At 36.2% G+C, this 18,415-nt stretch overlaps 1 protein-coding gene, 1 non-coding gene and 1 pseudogene across 2 annotated transcripts; 1 reads left to right on the top strand and 2 right to left on the bottom strand.

Moving 5' to 3' along the window:
* Positions 1-4,871: 4,871 nt before the first annotated feature.
* On the top strand, positions 4,872-7,721 carry LOC120158464 (3-ketoacyl-CoA synthase 1-like). Its single transcript, XM_039169291.1, has 3 exons — positions 4,872-5,125; positions 5,344-5,406; positions 7,226-7,721. Exons 1-3 carry the CDS (start codon positions 4,872-4,874, stop codon positions 7,719-7,721), a joined length of 813 nt encoding a protein of 270 aa, XP_039025222.1.
* A 465-nt stretch (positions 7,722-8,186) lies between these two features.
* Positions 8,187-8,258, bottom strand: TRNAQ-CUG. Its single transcript has one exon. It is a non-coding gene; the product is annotated as a tRNA-Gln (tRNA).
* Positions 8,259-10,178: 1,920 nt separating this feature from the next.
* On the bottom strand, positions 10,179-13,333 carry LOC120158462 (annotated as a pseudogene).
* Between the last annotated feature and the right edge of the window lie 5,082 nt (positions 13,334-18,415).

Here is an 18,415-nt window from a genome sequence, read left to right as displayed (position 1 = left end):
AAAAGATTTCGAGTGCAAGCTCTAGCAAGGAAGCGTAGGAGAAGCTGCAAACCTCTTACAAAGGATCCGAGCAAGTGAAGAAGGTTCGTCTCCAAACATTAAGAGGTGAATTCGAATCCTTACACATGAAAGCATCCGAGTCGATTTTAGATTATTTCTCAAGAGTAGTAGATGTTTCTAATCAATTGAAAAGAAATGGTGAAAATTTAGAAGATGTGAGGATAATAGAGAAGATACTCCGTTCATTGGATCCCAAATTTGAGCACATAGTCGTGACGATTGAAGAAACTAAAGACTTGGAAGAAATGACGATCGAGCAACTCCAAGGATCATTGCAAGCATACGAAGAGAAGCATAAGAAGAAGCATGAGTTTACTGGGCAACTCCTCAAGCTACAACTCAAGGATATGCATGAAAGTCAACGCAATGATAGAAACCAACGTGGCCAAGGCAGAGGCAGAGACCATGGACGAGGTGGAAGTCGAGGATGAGGCTGGAATTACAGAAACAACAATTCCAACGACAACTATGAGAAAGGAGAAAACTCAACACGAGACCGTGGAAGAATCAATCCGAACTCAAAGTATGATAAATCTCAAGTTCGATGTTATAATTGTCAGAAGTTTTGGCATTATGCTTCAGAATGTAGATCTCCCAACAACAAAATTGAGGAGAAGGCCAACTACGTGGAGGAAAAGACAGATGGCAAAGAAACTCTTCTTCTAGCACGAAAGGAAACTGATGATGGCAAAGCAAATTCCTGGTATCTTGACAGTGGTGTAAGTAATCACATGTGTGGAAGGAAAGACATGTTCGTGGAGCTAGACGAGTCAGTAAGCGAAAATATTTCATTTGGAGATGATTCCACAATAGCAGTGAAAGGGAGAGGTAACATTCTTATACGTTTGAAACATGGAAGACATCAATTTATTTCAAATGTCTACTATGTGCCCAATATGAAAAGTAATATCTTAAGTTTAGGGCAACTGGTAGAGAAAGGTTATGATATTCATATGAATAATTATAATCTTTCTATAAAAGATGATAAGAATAGCTTCATTGCTAAAGTGTCGATGTCAAAGAATATAATGTTCTTGATCAACATACAAAATGATGTTGCAAAGTGCCTGAAAGCTTGCTACAAAGATGCATCATGGCTTTGACATCTTCAATTTGGGCATCTCAATTTTGGAGGCCTAGAGCTACTATCTAAGAAGGAGATGGTGAAGGGACTACCTCGCATCAACCATCCTGACCAGCTTTGTGAAGGGTGTCTAGTCGGGAAACAATTCAGGAAAAGCCTTCCAAATGAGTCAGAGCCAAGAGCCAAGAAGCCATTTGAGTTTATCCATATCAATGTGTGTGGACCGATCAAGCCAAACTCTCTCGGTAACAGTAACTATTTTCTTCTCTTCATTGATGATTTTTCAAGAAAAACCTGGGTATATTTCTTGAAACAGAAGTCAGAAGTTTTTGAAGTCTTCAAGAAGTTTAAAGCAGCAGTAGAGAGACAAAGTGGTAGAAAGATCAAAGCAATGAGATCCGACTGAGGAGGAGAATTTACTTCCAGTGAGTTTCAAGAGTTTTGTGAAGCAAATGGAATTCGTCGACCAATGACAGTTCCTAGATCCCCTCAGCAAAATGGTGTGACAGAAAGAAAGAACAGAACAATCCTCGACATGTCACGAAGCATGCTCAAAAGCAAGAAACTACCCAATGAATTTTGGGCAGAAGCAGTAGCGTGTGCAGTCTACTTGATAAATCGATCTCCAACAAGAAGTGTATGGGGAAAGACACCACAAGAGGCATGGATTGGAAGAAAACTTGACATTTCCCACTTGAGAACCTTTGGAAGTATAGCCCATGTTCACGTACCAGACGAGAGAAAAACGAAGCTTGATGATAAAAGCGAGAGTTTTTTCTTTATCGGCTATGATACAAATTCGAAAGGTTACAAGCTGTACAATCTAGACAATAAGAAGATTGTGATTAGTCGAGATGTGGTTTTCAACGAAGAATGAGGATGTGATTTTAACTCTCATGCAGATGACTTAAATTTCTTTCATCGGTTTAAAGAAGATAAACTGACAATGAGGGAACAACTAGGTGAACTTCAACAAGAGCTTGAAACTCCACCCACTTCACCAACATCAGCCACTCAAGGAGACTCATCACATTCGTCATCGTCAAGTGGAAGTCAAAGTGAAAGAGTTGTGCAACGTACAAGAAGCCTTAGAGATCTCTATGAGGTAACTGAACGACAAGATAATCTTACATTATTTTATTTGTTTGTCGATTGTGAACCAGTGAGCTTTCAAGAAGAGGTACAAGAAAAGAAATAGAGATATGCGATGGACGAAGAAATCAAGGCCATCGAGAAGAATGACACATGGGAACTTACCTCACTTCCCAAGAGACATAAGGCGATAGATGTCAAATGGGTGTACAAAACAAAGCAAAACGCCAAAGAAGAGATTGAAAGGCACAAGGCGAGGCTAGTTGCTAAAGGCTATAGTCAAAAGGCTGGAATTAACTATGATGAGGTATTTTCTCCTGTTGCTCGATTGGAGACTATCAGACTAGTCATTTCTTTGGCAGCTCAAAATAAGTGGAAGATACAACAAATGGATGTAAAGTCTGCCTTCCTAAATGGAGTTCTTGAAGAGGAAGTCTACATTCAGCAACCATCAGGCTACGAAGTCAAAGGGCACGAAGACAAGGTGTTGAAGTTGAAGAAGGCTCTTTACGGGCTAAAACAAGCACCAAGGGAATGTAATAGCCGAATCGACAAGTACTTCCAAGAGAATGACTTCAACAAGTGTCCCTACGAGCACACTCTATATATCAAGATCAAAGATTGAGATATTTTGATCGTGTGCCTCTACGTGGATGATTTGATCTTCATCGAAAGCAACCCAAGCATGTTTAATGAATTCAAAGATGTGATTATGAAGGAATTTGAGATGACAGACATGGGGCTCATGGCGTACTACCTTGGCATTGAAGTTAAGCAACAAAATGATGTAATTTTCATTTCACAGAAAGCTATGCAAAGAAGATCCTGAAGAAGTTCAAGATGGAGAACTGTAAGTCAATAAGCACACCGACAGAATACGGGATCAAGATGTCCAAACATGAAGAAGGCGAAAGTATAGATCCAACATTCTTCAAAAGTTTAGTGGGAAGTCTACGCTATCTAACTTGCACGAGGCCTGATATTCTCCACGCAGTTGGATTGGTTAGTTGTTATATGAAATCTCTAACAACCACCCATTTTAAAGCCGCAAAGAGAATTCTTCGCTATCTGAAAGGTACAATTGACTTTGGCTTGTTCTATTCAGTTTCTAATGATTATAAGCTTGTTGGATATAGCGACAATGATTGGGGTGGAGACATAGATAATCGAAAGAGCACTACTGGATTCGTATTTTTCATGGGAGATACTGCTTTCACATGGATGTCAATGAAACAACCGATTGTCACATTGTCCACTTGTGAAGTAGAATATGTTATTGCTACCTCATGCGTTTGTCATGCAATTTGGCTTAGAAATCTATTGAAGGAGATATGTTTGATACATTAAGAGCCTACCAAGGTTTGTGTCACAACAAGTCAGCCATTACCTTAGCAAAGAATCCAGTATTCTATGATCAAAGCAAGCACATCGATATTCGCTACCACTATATAAGGGAATGTGTTGTAAGAAAAGATGTGGAAGTTGAATACATGAAGTCACAAGATCAAGTTGCCGATATTTTTACCAAGCCACTGAGCGAAGACTTCATAAGATTAAGGAACTTACTAGGAATCACAAGATCAAGTTTAAGGGGGGGTGTTGGATCATAAACTTGATCCATTATGGGAGCCTAAACCCAAACCCAAACTAAAACTAAATTGATGTCATTGCTTACATCAATTAGATGAAGTTGTCATTGCTTACATCAATTTAGTTAGGTGAGAGTTAGGTATTTGTAGACTTTAATGGTTTAAATTATTTTATTTGTGTGGTGTAGGATTATTCTTGAGTAGTATAAATACCCTCCCTTTTTAGTTTAAGCATCTAGAAAAACTAAGAGCTTCTAAGTGAGTGAAGAAGCAAAGTCTTATAAGAGTGAGTTGTAGTTCTTATTTTTGAGTGAGAGTGCTCTTGCAATATTTGTTTGAGTTTTAATAAAAGTTGTTTGTGTGAGTGTTTTATTTCCAACACAGCCAAGGCCTTCGGCTTGAGGCCATTGATGCTGCTGCAAGACTAGCTGGTTCGCTAGTTGTGTTCTTTCTCCTTGGTCTCTACTTTGCCAAGCGGTCCAGGTCGATTTACCTCGTCGACTTCGCTTGTCACAAACCTGAAGATGATCGTAAACTATCATCGACTCGTTCATGAAGATATCGGAAAACAGTGGAGCTTTCACGGAGGAGACGCTTGAATTTCAAAGTAAGATTCGACTCAGCCTGGTTTAGGCGACGAGACGTATATCCCTCGAGGAATAACATCGAGTCCACCGAATCTATACATGGAAGAGGCTCGAGCTGAAGCTGAATCTATCGTGTTCGGAACACTCGACTCACTTTTTGAGAAAACCGGAGTCAAACCAAAGGATATCGGTATCCTTATCGTGAATAACGGCTTATTTAATCTAACCCTATCTCTCTCATCCACGATAGTCAACCACTACAAGCTACGTACTAATATCAAGAGCTATAATCTTTGAGGAATGGGGTGCAGCTCCGGTCTTATATCGATCGAGCTCGCTAAAAACCTCCTCCATGTCATTCCGAACACGTATGTAGTAGTGGTAAGCACCGAGAACATCACCCTGAATTGGTATTTTGGGAATGACAAGTCCATGTTTCTATGAAATTGCATATTCCGCATGGGTGGAGCCACCGTGCTTTTGTTGAATAAGTCCCGAGACAAAGTTCGTTCCAAGTACGAGCTCGTTCACTTGGTTCAAACCCATATGGGTGCGGATGATGTACATTACAACTGCATTTACCAAAGAGAAGATGGAAAAGAGATTGTTGGGGTTTCTTTGGCACGTGAACTAATGGGCGTGGTTAAAGAGGCACTGAAAATCAATATCACCACTCTGGGTCCATTTGTATTACCGTTGACAGAACAGTTCATGTAATATCCTCAATACCGGGTTAGTAACCAAAGTGTGAGATTTTAAATTTCAGTGACTAAATTAGATAAATTGAGAAATTCAAGGATTTAATTGAAATATTTGATGTAGGATGAATTAGAAAATGAAGGAAGAAGAAAGAGGTAAAGGAGTCATTGAACAAGGAAAATAATTAAATATTATTTGGGGTTATTTTATAACCCATGTGAAACATGTGTAGGAAACAAATGTTTCAAGATAACTCTTCTTCCTTCTTCTCCATCGTGAAGCAACCCAAGCCAAGGTGAGTTTGATTTCTTTTGGTTAATTCTTAAGATTAAAGTATGGTTTTGATTAAGGAAGACTTAGGAAACATGATGAAGATAAAAAGGGTCGTAGAAACTCAAAAAGTTGTAAGTTATGGAAGATTAAAGGGAAGAAGTGGATAAGTGAAATTTTGAATAAGGATGTATAAATAGATTTAGAAGGTGAAATTGACTTGTCATAGGTGTGACTAAGAAGCTATAAGTGTTAAATCAAAGTTTGGATTACATGGAAAATTTAGTAAGATTCTTAGTTTTAAGAATTTAAATGAGATATAGGAGATAATAAGGTGTTGGAATGATAGAAGTTAGTTAAAATGATTGTAGTTGAGTTGGGTGATATAAAAGAAGTTTTATATAAGGAAATTTAATGAAAAGTTGTGGAATTTTTGGGTGAAAAAGTCTGATCTGAGCAGGGTGTATCGGTACACTATAAATGAGTACCGATGTACTAAGATCAATTTTGAAGGTGCATCGATACATTAAGGGGTGTATCGATACATGGGAATTTCGAATTGGATTTGGGTACACTCCTAAAGGAAAATAGGAATTTTAGCTGATTAAATCAATTTAAGTTAATAGCATCGAAGTATAAGGTTTAGGCTTCTGATAATCATCTTGAAAATTATATTTATATAGATACAGAGCCTAAACGAATTCCGGAACAAGTGACAAGTAAGATTGATCGAGGGAAAGACAAGGAGACATAGGTGAGTGCATATGCATAACATGAATATAATAGTATATTTAGTTCTAGACTTGTGATAAGTCTAGATGTAATATCTTGATACATGATTACATTCCATATTATGATACATGACATGAATTTATATTATATGCATTATGTGACAATGTTCTAAGGAATATGTATGAAAAGTTTACATGAGCCATGTGATAAGGTAAGAATTTATATGTCTACGAGATATAAACTATGTGAATTGTGAAAGCCCATGTTATGTAGATGAGAACTATAGGTATAGTTGGCATGCCAAGAGTAGAGGGTCTACGCGGTCCTTGGGGACAATTCTACGTGGTCCTTCGGGACATATATGTATTCTTTGGAACATGTATGAGGTCTTTTGAGACACATACTTGATCCTTGGTATATGTATATGATTCTTAAGGAATTTCTATGTGGTCCTTATGGACAAATCTTATATGGCACTACGGTGCATTTCTACGCGGTCCTTCGGGACAAATTCTACATGACTCTTCGGTGCAATTTATACGAGCTGTGGTAAATAGATTGATATGTAAGGTTAGACAGCTGGGACAACATTACTTCTACAACTACCAGATCAGAAGAAACTGAAATATTATGTATTATTATGTGATAAATAGATTGATATGTAAACAAAGTCATTAAATTAAGTATGCATGCTCTGATTGAGTTTGGTAATGTTTTAAACGTATTTATGTAAATGGTAATGTTTTAAATTGAAATAAAGCATTACTGTAGCAATGCATCGGTACACTGTAGCAGTGCATCAATACACAATTTATATTCGATGTTTTTGTGCATCGGTATGTTGTAGCAATACATCGGTACACTGTAGCAGTGCACAATATCAATACTATTCATACATTATAGTACTATTCATAAAAATATTTTTACCTTAAATTTGTTATAATGAAAATATAATTCAATAGTATATTATTGTATTTTCTTAATATAAATCCAAACATTATGTTATTTTGTAAGAATATTATTTTAAAAAGTCAATGTGACATCTCGAACTCGTATCTGGGTCGGGTACGGGTTGGGGTGTTACAGTTCAAGTTCTTCGTTTCCCTTGCTAGAAAGAAGATTTTCAAGGCCAAAGTTAAGCCCTATATGCCTGATTTCAAGCTTGCTTTCGAGCATTTCTGCATCCACGCGGGTGGAAGGGCGGTTTTGGATAAAATACAGAAGAAGTTGAAACTATCAGATTGGGATATGGAGCCTTCAAGGATGACTCTACATAGATTTGGGAATACTTCAAGTAGTTGCCTGTGGTATGAGTTGGCATATTCGGAGGCTAAGGGTAGGATCTCGGGTGGTGACCGGGTATTGCAGATTGCGTTAGGGTCGGGTTTTAAGTGTAACAGCGCTGTTTGGAGAGCTCTTAGGACGACTCCCATGAATGGGTCCAGAGGTAACCCGTGGAAGGGTGAAATGGACAAGTATCCGGTGAAGGTTCCTCTTTTTTATGTTTCTGTAATTTCTTTAAATACTGCAAATACCTGCATTTCCTCCGAACTAATCAAACGACATGTATCTGGAAAGAACATTATGCATTCTTTACGTTTTCAATAAAGAACCCTTCAAGTAATGGACGACTCCTAAAGAGAGTAATTATGCTATGTATTTTCATCTAATAGAAAAATAATATTAAAATTTGGAAAATATTCTTAAATACACAGAATTTAAAATTCTGAAGGTTCCACGGAGATATGAACTCGGTTTACTGAACTCAAGAGTCCAATGTCCTAACCACTCGACCATGGAACCGCCTGACTATGACTGCTATTATTAATAAATTAATCTTAGCCCAAGCTAGAGTTGGTTTTAGCTCTGTATCATCTGAAAGATAGAAAAATTAAGAACTCTTGAAAGAAAATCAAGAAATTCTTGACCATGGAACCGCCTGACTATGACTGCTATTATTAATAAATTAATCTTAGCTCAAGCTAGAGTTGGTTTTAGCTCTGATCATCTGAAAGAAAAATTAAGAACTCTTGAAAGAAATTCAAATTTATCAGAGTTTTACTTAAGAAAAAAAGGTTCCACCGAGATTTGAACTCGGGTTACTGGATTCAGAGTCCAATGTCCTAACCACTAGACCATGGAACCACTTGACAATGCCTGCTACTATTATTAACTTACTCTGAAGACTGTGTTTGATAATTCTCTAGCTTTTATGTCAATAAATTGACCCAATTGCTGCATTGCTACTTTTGGTGTTTCTAAGAAAAACTTATATCTTTTAAAAAATGGGGATTTTATTATTCAAAGTCAGCAGAGTAGTGATACTGATATATAAATTATATATTAGGGTAAAGAAAGAAAACACTGTTAATTAATTTTAGGATAAACTATATGTATAATCATTTAATTATTATATTATTTCTTTTTATTTTAATTATTGTTGTTTAATTTTGTCAATTAAATCATTTAACTATTTAAATTATATCAATCAAATCACATGTAATTAAGTATTTAAATAAATCCAATTAAATTATATTTAACATTGAAAGAAAATATTGACGTAGCAGTTAACAAAATTGATATAATTATACATTTAATCTCTAATATTTATATATTTTGTCATTTTTAATCTTTCAATTAAAAAGTGATACGTGTGAACATTAAACAAAAACATTGACATAACAATTAGTAAAGCATGTACGACACGAAGAAAAACGATTGGGCCTCCTAAATGAATTAGGAAAGTAGGGAAAATAAGCATGTGGAATAAGTCTCTCGATGCTTGCCCGCATGGATGGACTAAGAAAATGCTGGAGGGTGCGGTCACAACCCCTTTAAATTGTAAATTCTCTTATATTTTAGTTTTTTTTTGCATTTTTTTATTAATTATCTATTTCATATTCTCTAAAATTTTATAACTTCGTACCCACTACAATTTTTTATATAACTTCTTAAGTTCACATTCCATAGTATAAATTCATACCTTCGTTCTTGGTTGTCTGCCCTCATCCCATACGAACAAAATATCGACCTCCTTGTCATTTTCTGATCAACATTCGGCCTATTCCCATTTACATCGCCTACCAGCTGCCTCTATTCCTAAGCAACAAGATGGAAAGGAGATAACTAGATCGGATGTGGTGTGGGCTCTGAAGAGAGCAGTCACTTAGAAAAAGATGCCAAGGGAAAGAAGGGGCGAGTTTCTAGAATTTCAGAAGGAAATGGACATATAAAATTTTAGGGGTAAAACTATATTATTAATTAAAAATATAAAAAAGAGTCTAAAATATATGTTAATCTAAAATTTTTAAGAGAGAAAAACTGCATCCATGATCAGCAATAGATCGAGGGGGAGCGGGTGGGCGCAATCGCCTTCCTGAAAATTTAAAAGTACCATAAATTTTAATTTTTTTTCTATGTATTTTCTATAGAAAATTGGTTTCACCCCTGAAATTTTAGTTCTCCCCCCAACATGAAATCCTGTGTTCGTCCCTGTCCATGATCACAAAGAAGGGACAGCATTGAGTACATAAATGGTAGAGCCTTGGAGATGTTTATATTTCTATAACTTGTGTTTAGTTTTAATTCAAGCTGTTAATAAAGTTTAAACATTCAAGTTGGGCCTGAAACTTAAAACTCCAGTCACCAAATTGCATAATTTTCTTGTCCGTCTTTTTCCTTGTTCATACCCACTTGGGTTTTTGGTGGTAAGAATTTGGCCCTCATTTGGTCGTTGAAGTATTTAGGATTCTTTCATGTTCGTTAGCTTTTTCTGCCACCAATATCCCTTTGGATATTCAATCAGTTTTATACCTTAGCAATCTACCATAAAACAAATTTCCAGAAAAATTCATCCACTTCGACCATTAAAACAGCTCTTAAATATATACACATACTCGTGATGGTCTCAGCTACTGAATTTTGTTGTGAAGGCTTGAGCGCTTCTCAAATGCTTTAAAGACGGAATATAAGGACAAGCAAAAATAATAAAAATGGGGAAAACAAGATGGGTGCGCCAAAAATTTGAGATTTTCCGAAAACCAATCCAATCCGACCATATTAATTTACCACAATACGGAGTGGCGCCTGTTAATGTATAGCCCTTGAAGCCAAAAGCCAACTTTCTGTTGTTTCCTGCTAGGTAACAATAAAACAATCCACCACGTACCAACTAAACACGTCAAACAATACTAATTCAGCTACCTCTTCTAAACAGAGAAGACCTTTTAATGTTTTCATATGATGCTCCAGTTTCCTGATTCCGGCATTGTTTATGCTCCTCGATTTTGGGTTGGTTAAGGAGACCATCCAACTACAAGGTCTCCTGTTTCTGAGCAAAAGCTGCATGTCATGCCTACACCTCTGCATGAACTAATAGGGTTTGTACCTTCTACTGCGGTTGCCATCAGCGTCACCGTTATTTCCACCTCGTCCTGCTGCTACACTCGGACCATGGCTCCAATCTGCTCTTCGAGGTCGTGGGGATGGCATCTGAACTCCAGGCTGCTGGCTGCTCAAATTCAAGAACAATAAAAGCTATTGTTGAAATGTGTTGTAATCTTACTAAAAGTATTATAGTTTTAACAAAATAAGGGGACTTACAGGACATATCCTATTCGGCCATCTGGTAGAACCATCGGTACCATAGCCATATTTGTTGGCATTGGCCCTCTTCCATATATTACTGGCTGTTGATGTGCATGATTATGCATTATTTTTACCAATACGAGAACCATATCTAAGAAGAAGAAAATGATACAAATCAACTTGATTACCTGTTGAAAACTAGTAGCAGCATCAAATCCAGCACTTGCAGAGCCATATGTAGAATCTCCATTAAAACCGCCATACCCAGGATGCTGAAGATGGTTTGCATGAGGCACCGCACCATAAGTATATGCTGCATCGGTCTTCTTATCAGCCTGAGGTTTGGCAAGGACAACCTCCAAGACTTGGCCTGCATTCAAGTCAGTCGAAACTATTTTAGGGGAAAGGCAGCGATTATAGCATATACTGAAGGAAAAAATTGATTTAAATAAACCAACTGTAAGCAAATCCTGATAAAATGGAAAGTTGTTTTTCCTTATATATTTCATAAGGCAATACACTTACAAGGACACTCTGATTCCATTAGATCATAATTAATTAATTTCTCATCTTCATTAGAATCCTCAATAAATGCATAAAGAAATGTTATCACAGCAGTCTCGAAATCAGTTCACTGAAAATTGATTAGCTGAGACAGATGAACAAGCATTAAGGGTAAGGCAACCAAGTAATTTCCAAACAATCACGACATAAGTACAACAAGACACAAAACTAAGAAATATTATGATGCATACGTATTTATTTTTCATTCACATACAGTCAATTTCTTCAAAACAAATAATTATCATTAAATTTCTATTTCCACCGAATAATGTCAAAATTCAACTATTCAAGCCAAAATTTAAACAAAGAGATGCAATACTCATTCAGAAGGCCCAAAGTATTTCAACTCATATTTACAAGCTTGCATTCAGTACAGCATGTTACAGAGCTTATAAATGGGAAGCTCTTACATAAGGTAGTAAATAACTTCCAAGAAGTTAAAGAGAAAAAAAGAAGAGAGTGGGGAAACGCAAGAGAAAATTACCATCTATTTCAAATTTCTCAGCATCTTTGACAGCCTTCAAAGCACTTGACCTTTCAGCGTAATGTATAAACCCAAAATTCCGCTTACCGGCTTTGCCAGGTGGCATAACCACTTTTATTACTTCCCCATGGCGCTGAAATACTTCCTTTAGTTTCTCCGTAGAAGTGTTATCGGGAATGTTTTTGACATACAGTGCCTTCACCTAGTAATTTCAAAACATGTAACACAGTACAAGAATCTTGATATGAAGATTAGCTCTTTGATTAGTATGCTTAAAACAGGAGGCTGCATACATCCAATTAATAGCATTTAGCAATTAATGATCCAAACAAAAGCTAAAAAGGTTTTACCCCCAGCTTTAAGAAAGAGGGGGTTGCGGGGACAAAAGAGCCATAGAAGAATCCCAATGGTGGTTCCACAATATGGCACTTCAAAATAAATTTGAAAATTAGAATTACCTGCGAAGCAGCAGAATTTTCCGGTGTACTCTTTGGATCAGCCCAGGTGACAGTAGGGTTATTGCCATCCAGCTTAAAATTTGCATTTGCCATTTTCTGCCTTGAATAATCAGCGCATGCATTGTTGTAGTACAAGGCAAAAGCAAAACCACGATTACGGCTTGTATTTTGAGGATCCTGCAATTCACAAATTAAAATGGTAAGTGGATTTCCAAATATTCACTTACCATAAACCAAAAGCATCATCTAGAGAAAAAATCAACCTTTATTAGTTCTATATTTTCAACTCCGGGACCAGCACTCTCGACAGCTTTTCTGAACTCATCCTCAGTCAAGTTCTTAGGAACATTACCGACAAATAATCTGTTCTTAGTTTCAGAGAAAGAACATCTTATAGTTTTACCCTGCAGAGATTATTGAGCATATTAAAAAGAATACCAAACTACATTGTAAAGCAGCAATGGAGGTGAAAGATTGCATCAGCAAGCAAATGCAAGGGACACCAAAATTACCTTGAACTCTTTACGGTGCAGCTCTTCAACAGCCTTTTCAGCAACCTCTTTTGTTTTAAATGCCACAAATGCGTAACCCTTGCTTTCACCAGATTTCTTATCTTTAATCAAACGTATCTGCAAAACAACTTGCTGTTAACAGTTAACACCCGAAATTAACCCCCCCCCTTTCAAAAAAAATGAGCTTGAAAATCACAAGCACAAAATTGCGACCTCAAAAATTTCTCCTATTGGTTCGCAAAAGTCCCTCAAGTCATCTTCCGAGGTATCCTTTGGAAGCCCTCCAATGAAAACCTCAGAGCCACTAGGCGGTAAGGCAAGAAGTTGAGCCCACTTCTCTTTTTCTTCTTCACAGATAGAAGGCATGGGCTTTTCTTCATCTTCTGCGTGTTCTGTTTCAATGCGGCTTCTTTCTACTTCAAATGATTGATCTTTTCCATCCGCTTCAGATTTTGAGTCCTCATACTCTTCTTCATTTTGTTCCCCATTTTCATCACCACCACTATCCACTCTGTCCTCATCTACATGTTCTTCAACATCATCATCCTCTTCTCCATGTAATTGTCATCAAGATCCACCCGCTCATCAACTTCTGCATTCTCCACCATGTCTGGTTCTTGTTTCTGATCAGATTGAATGATACCAGATTACATATCTATAGTTTACGAAAAACATGTTCAAGTACGTAGCAATAGTATATGAATATTCATAACATTCAAAATTATCCCGGCCCAAAAAATCAAAAGAAGGTAAAAAAAATAAAAAAAAATGAAAAAAATGCACGAAGGAAAGAAGATAAAAAATTTGCTACTTCGATTTCTCAGCAACCAAATAGAGCTGTACTGTCATTAAAACTGAAGGGTAAAAAGAATCAAATTCCCCCTCTCCCAGTAAATTCCAACAGCAAAAAGAAATTAAAAGAAGAATTTTTTTTATTAATAAAGTATCTATTGGATAACTCAAATTGAAACAAGCCTAAAAGTGTTTAACAGGAAGAAAAAAAATACCAATTCCTCATTCACATAATTCCTAAAACCCAGAAACAAATTAAAGAAAGCTAAAATTCAATGCCAAAAATGCAAAACCCTACTTAAAGATAATGTCACGACCTTTTGTCTTCCCCTAAATACACATGCAAAGCATAACAAGTTTCAACACTAAACTATAAGCGAATAAATTCCAAAGACAAACAGATGCAAATGTGACAAATCTAATCAATATAAAGGAGAAAAGATTGAGACTTTAGGGCAGTCATAATGACTATAAGAACAAAAAAAAAACACTAAATAAAAGAGATTGAAATCTGGGCTTACCTCATCAATTGATAAATTTATTGACTTTGTTAGCTAAAATTTTGATGGCTTTACAATTGAGTAATTGGAAATATATTTCCCAAAATCCAACAAGAATCAGTATATTCAACTATAAACAGAATTTGTTCGGGTTTTTCATTAGAAATAAACAGAAACAGGAAATACCCGATTTTGAATTGATGGGTTTCTTTTTGCTGGGGAAATGACCATTGAAAATATAAATATTTGGGTTGAAATTTATCGGTTCTCCGGTGGGTAACCTCTGCGAGTTCTATTATCCGACAGTGTCTAATGAGCAGCGTCTTTCTTTGTTCCAGTACCACCCTAATTCGGAGGGTGACAGGATACGCTGCGGTTTCGATTTTACTGGTAATGTGTTATTGACCAATCAAATTTCGCCATGTAATTGGGAAGGGTAAAATTTTGTGGCGGTAGTGACTTTACTGGTAATGTTGGATGGGTAAATTACACCTTTCTCAACCAAACTTTACTCTATCTCCTATTTTATTAACCCTACTTTCAATTTTCTATTTTGGTAACTAAACATTATATATTGAATCATTTTGCTCACTCTGTCGTTAAATCTCTAACGGTGTGATGACATGGCACAAGCATCAAAACGATGTCATTTTGGAAAAACTCAAATATACACTAAAACGTCGTTTCAAATCTTTTTATTTCCCATTGTCGTCGTCAACCACCACGTCATTTTTCATTCTGACCACTGTCGATCTTCATTGATGGTGGCAATTCAGTCCCAAAATGCATGGATTGGCTCATTCGACCCCACTGAGTCCGAATCTGGTGGTTGTTTCACAAGAAAATGTCTTAAAACCTATGAATTTGGACTGAAATGATTCGACTTCCTCACTTTCAATCTCTGATTCGTTGACTTTGAAGCAAATTACGACATAATAGAGGTTAGATTCAAACTCAAGGTGTCGAGGCAAAGTAATCCATGAAATTTGGAATGAAATGATTCGACTTCCTCACTTTCAATCTCTGATTCGTTGACTTTGGAACAAATTACGACATAATAGAGGTTAGATTCAAACTCAAGGTGTTGAGGCAAAGCAATCCATGAAATTTGAGACTTAACGATCACTATTTACGACGATTGACAGTGGTCGGTGGTGGCATCCGACCACCTTCTATTTTTGTTTTATAGTTGAGTGAGCAAAATATGAGAAAAAGTAAAGTTTAGTGACATGTCATCACATCGTTTAAGAGTTAATGCAGAGTGAGTAAAATGATTTAATCTGTAAGTTAAGTGAGCAAAATAGAAAAATTGAAAGTACAATGAACAAAATAGGAAAAAAGAGTAAAGTGCAATGTGGAACAGTGTAATTTACCAAATGTTGGATCGACGAATCACTTTTAGGAACATATGTAGTTGACACGTGGGTATTTTGCACCTTTGTGCAATGAAATTTCCGAAACACGATTATTGGGCTGGGCCGATTATGTAATACAAATAATGGGTTAATGCATGATTAAGTCTATAAAATTTTTAACTTTTTTTTTTATCCAAATTAGCCCTGAATTTGAATTTTTGGGAACCATAACATTATAGATGGGCTCAAATTTTCAAATAATGTGGCGGGGAAAAATAATTGTTCGAGTAATGCACCCGAGAGATTATTTGCTCGAATGGGGTGAATGTTACATTGTTGAACGGAGACGCACTGTGGTCGTTGCGTCTCCCCCCGAATAGTCAAAGTCGCCGTGCCTTCCTAGTGTCTCCTCCGCTGAAGTCATCGTGCCTTCCCGGAGTCTCCCCCCGAATACGCATGAAAATCCATTTGAGCCCCTTGCATGCCCCATGCGCTGCTGCCACCTCATGCGCTACTGCCACTTGAGCAAAAACTCGTAGAAGACGTATGGAAATCCATGCGACTCCCCCTACGCCCGTGAACTATGCATACGCCCGTGAACGAACCACGTGAAGGTTGCCATGCATGCAGATTGCGTCCTACATGGGGCAGAAATAATGGAGCAATAATGATAGACGGGAGGGAGGGATAATTAGGGGTTGGGGTTGAAGCCATTGGGTTTGAGTTTTAAATATATATATATATGGTGTAGGGAGGGAGGGTTACACCGAGGGTGAAAGAAAAAAAGGGAAGAAGAAAGAAGAGAGAAGAGAAAAGAGGAAGAAAGAAGAGAAAAGAGAAAGAAAAAAAGAAAAAGAGAAGGTAAAGTTGGTCAGTGCTACATTATTCGATAAATTTAACCTGGTTAGTTTTCTTTTTTAAAATCTATATTATTTATAAAATAATATGAATAATATAAATGGTAAATTTTAATTTGTTTGATTTATTAAAGTGATTATTTTATTAATTAATGTTGTTGAGTTTGAATGGAATTTAGTTTAAAAAAATAAATTATCTTGAATTTAACTTAAAAATATAATGCATATTAGGTTTAAAGGAGAAGATTCAAACAAGGTAATTTTTCATTGTTATTGTTGTTTTTACGAATTTTTACTTGTTTAAATTAAATTAGTTACTTAGTAGATATTTTTATATTAAATTAAATTAGTTACTTAATATATTATTTTTAAATTGATTTCGTTATTGTCGAACCGTCTTTCGGTTGGGACCCGGAATTGGGCTTCGACTTGGATTAAATGGGTTAGAGTCGCCACCGATCATTTATTTTATTAAAAATGGGTTGATCGGATACCTTATTTCTTACCTGATCTGCGTCTTACCAGTGATATGTCGGATTCGGGAGTCGGTTACAGTCAAGGAAGGGTTAGCACCTTGAACCGCCCTTTCGGTACTATGTAATTTCCAGTTGTCTTTAGTTAAGAAAAATGTAAATTTAAATTAAGAGGAAAAAATATCGATCCAAATTGCTTACATCTGATTGATTAAAAACATATCCTTTAAAATTCAAAAATGTGTTAAAAATGAAAATAAATTATACAAAAGCGAACAAAATAAAGAAAGTAATATAAAATAAAGAAAATAAATGAATAAAAGAAAAAGTAAAGATAAAAATAAATAAACAAAATGAAGAAAGATGATAACATATACATATAATATAATATTAAATGAAACGGGTGAAAGCAATAGTAAAAGAATAATAAATAAATGCTAAGAAGAAAAAGAATAAATAATAATAACATAAAGTTAAAAACGGCAAACCTAATCTATTAATTAATCAAAGTAGAGCAATGCATAGAAATGAAGAAAAAACGGTTTGGGGGGGTAGGTAGATATAATTAAGGTGGGTATAATATATATATATATATATATATATATAATAGTAATAAAATATATATATATAACATCGAATACCAAAAAAATAGAGAATAATAGTAAAAATATATAAAATTAAATGAAAAATATATATATACATAATATTAATAAATAAAAATAGTTACGTCATAAAAAAATAATATCCAAATAGTAATAAGGGTCGAATTAAATAAGAAAAAGAGTTAGGTGTCCAGATTAAAATAAAATAAAAATTACGGGCCAATATTAAAATGAATTTAGGGACTAAAATGGGGTCTTTTAACACAGTATGGGACCAAAAGGGGTATTATCCCCTTAATTTATGAAAACACACGGGTCTAGGGGTAAACACGGGTCGACACTCGGGCTGTAACTGGGTAGGCGGGTCATGTATTTAACTTAAAAATCTGTTTTAATTTCCCATTCTTTCTTTCTCCAAGCCAAATGCCCCCCTTTTTTCTCTTTTCTCTGCCTTGTTCTTCAAAATGAGAACACACGTGATATTTTCCAGAAACCGGCGGTTGCTCCGCCTTGTGCCGCCTCGCCGCCGCCGTTCATCGGCGGCAAAACCCAAAAAGTTTTCATTTTTTTGAAAGAGTTTCATACCCTCATCCCGAAAATATAATTTGTTTTTGCAAAATAGCCTCTAGGGAGCGTAAATATGAAAACGGAGTTCCGAAAGCTCCCCCTTGGTCATCGGCTAAAAGTCATATTTTTTGAGGTTTCTTTTCAAAGCAAAACCAAAGAAAGGCAACACATGAGAGCAGTAAACAAATAGACAAGGTAAAAACGCTACCTTTTTATTATCTCTTTCGAAAATATTTACAAGGGCTTGAACCTTCTTGGCTTTGTGTGTTTGTGTGTGGTTGTCACGTAGTGATCTTGTGTTCGAATCCAGTGTCCATCCGAAAACGGGTTTGATTACACTTATTTATACTAAAAAAAACCTATTTTTAGATTACATTTGACTCCTAATAGGACTCTAACATTTGTTGGTTGTGGATGAGCCTTGCGAGATTCTTGCGTCGTTGGTGGTGTTGACGGGGACGTTGGATCCGTGAAGTGCGGCTGAGGAAGACGTGATGAACCAGGGGACTTCGGGGGCTTCTGATGAGATGGGGCATGCAAGAAGCGACGTG

The sequence above is a fragment of the Hibiscus syriacus genome, unplaced genomic scaffold, assembly GCF_006381635.1.
Source record: "Hibiscus syriacus cultivar Baekdansim isolate YM2019G1 unplaced genomic scaffold, ASM638163v2 tig00111313_pilon, whole genome shotgun sequence".
Classification (NCBI taxonomy): Eukaryota; Viridiplantae; Streptophyta; class Magnoliopsida; order Malvales; family Malvaceae; genus Hibiscus; species Hibiscus syriacus.
This window is presented reverse-complemented; position numbering and strand designations above follow the sequence as displayed.

What these genes read in the sequence shown, in the direction of transcription:
- LOC120158464 (XM_039169291.1), top strand. Translation starts at nt 4,872, where the DNA reads ATGGGTGGAGCCACCGTGCTTTTGTTGAATAAGTCCCGAGACAAAGTT. An exon ending in CCGTTGACAGAACAGTTCAT is followed by an intron (nt 5,126 to 5,343) that starts GTAATATCCTCA and finishes AAACATGTGTAG; the next exon opens with GAAACAAATGTTTCAAGATA. An exon ending in GTGAAGCAACCCAAGCCAAG is followed by an intron (nt 5,407 to 7,225) that starts GTGAGTTTGATT and finishes TTCCCTTGCTAG; the next exon opens with AAAGAAGATTTTCAAGGCCA.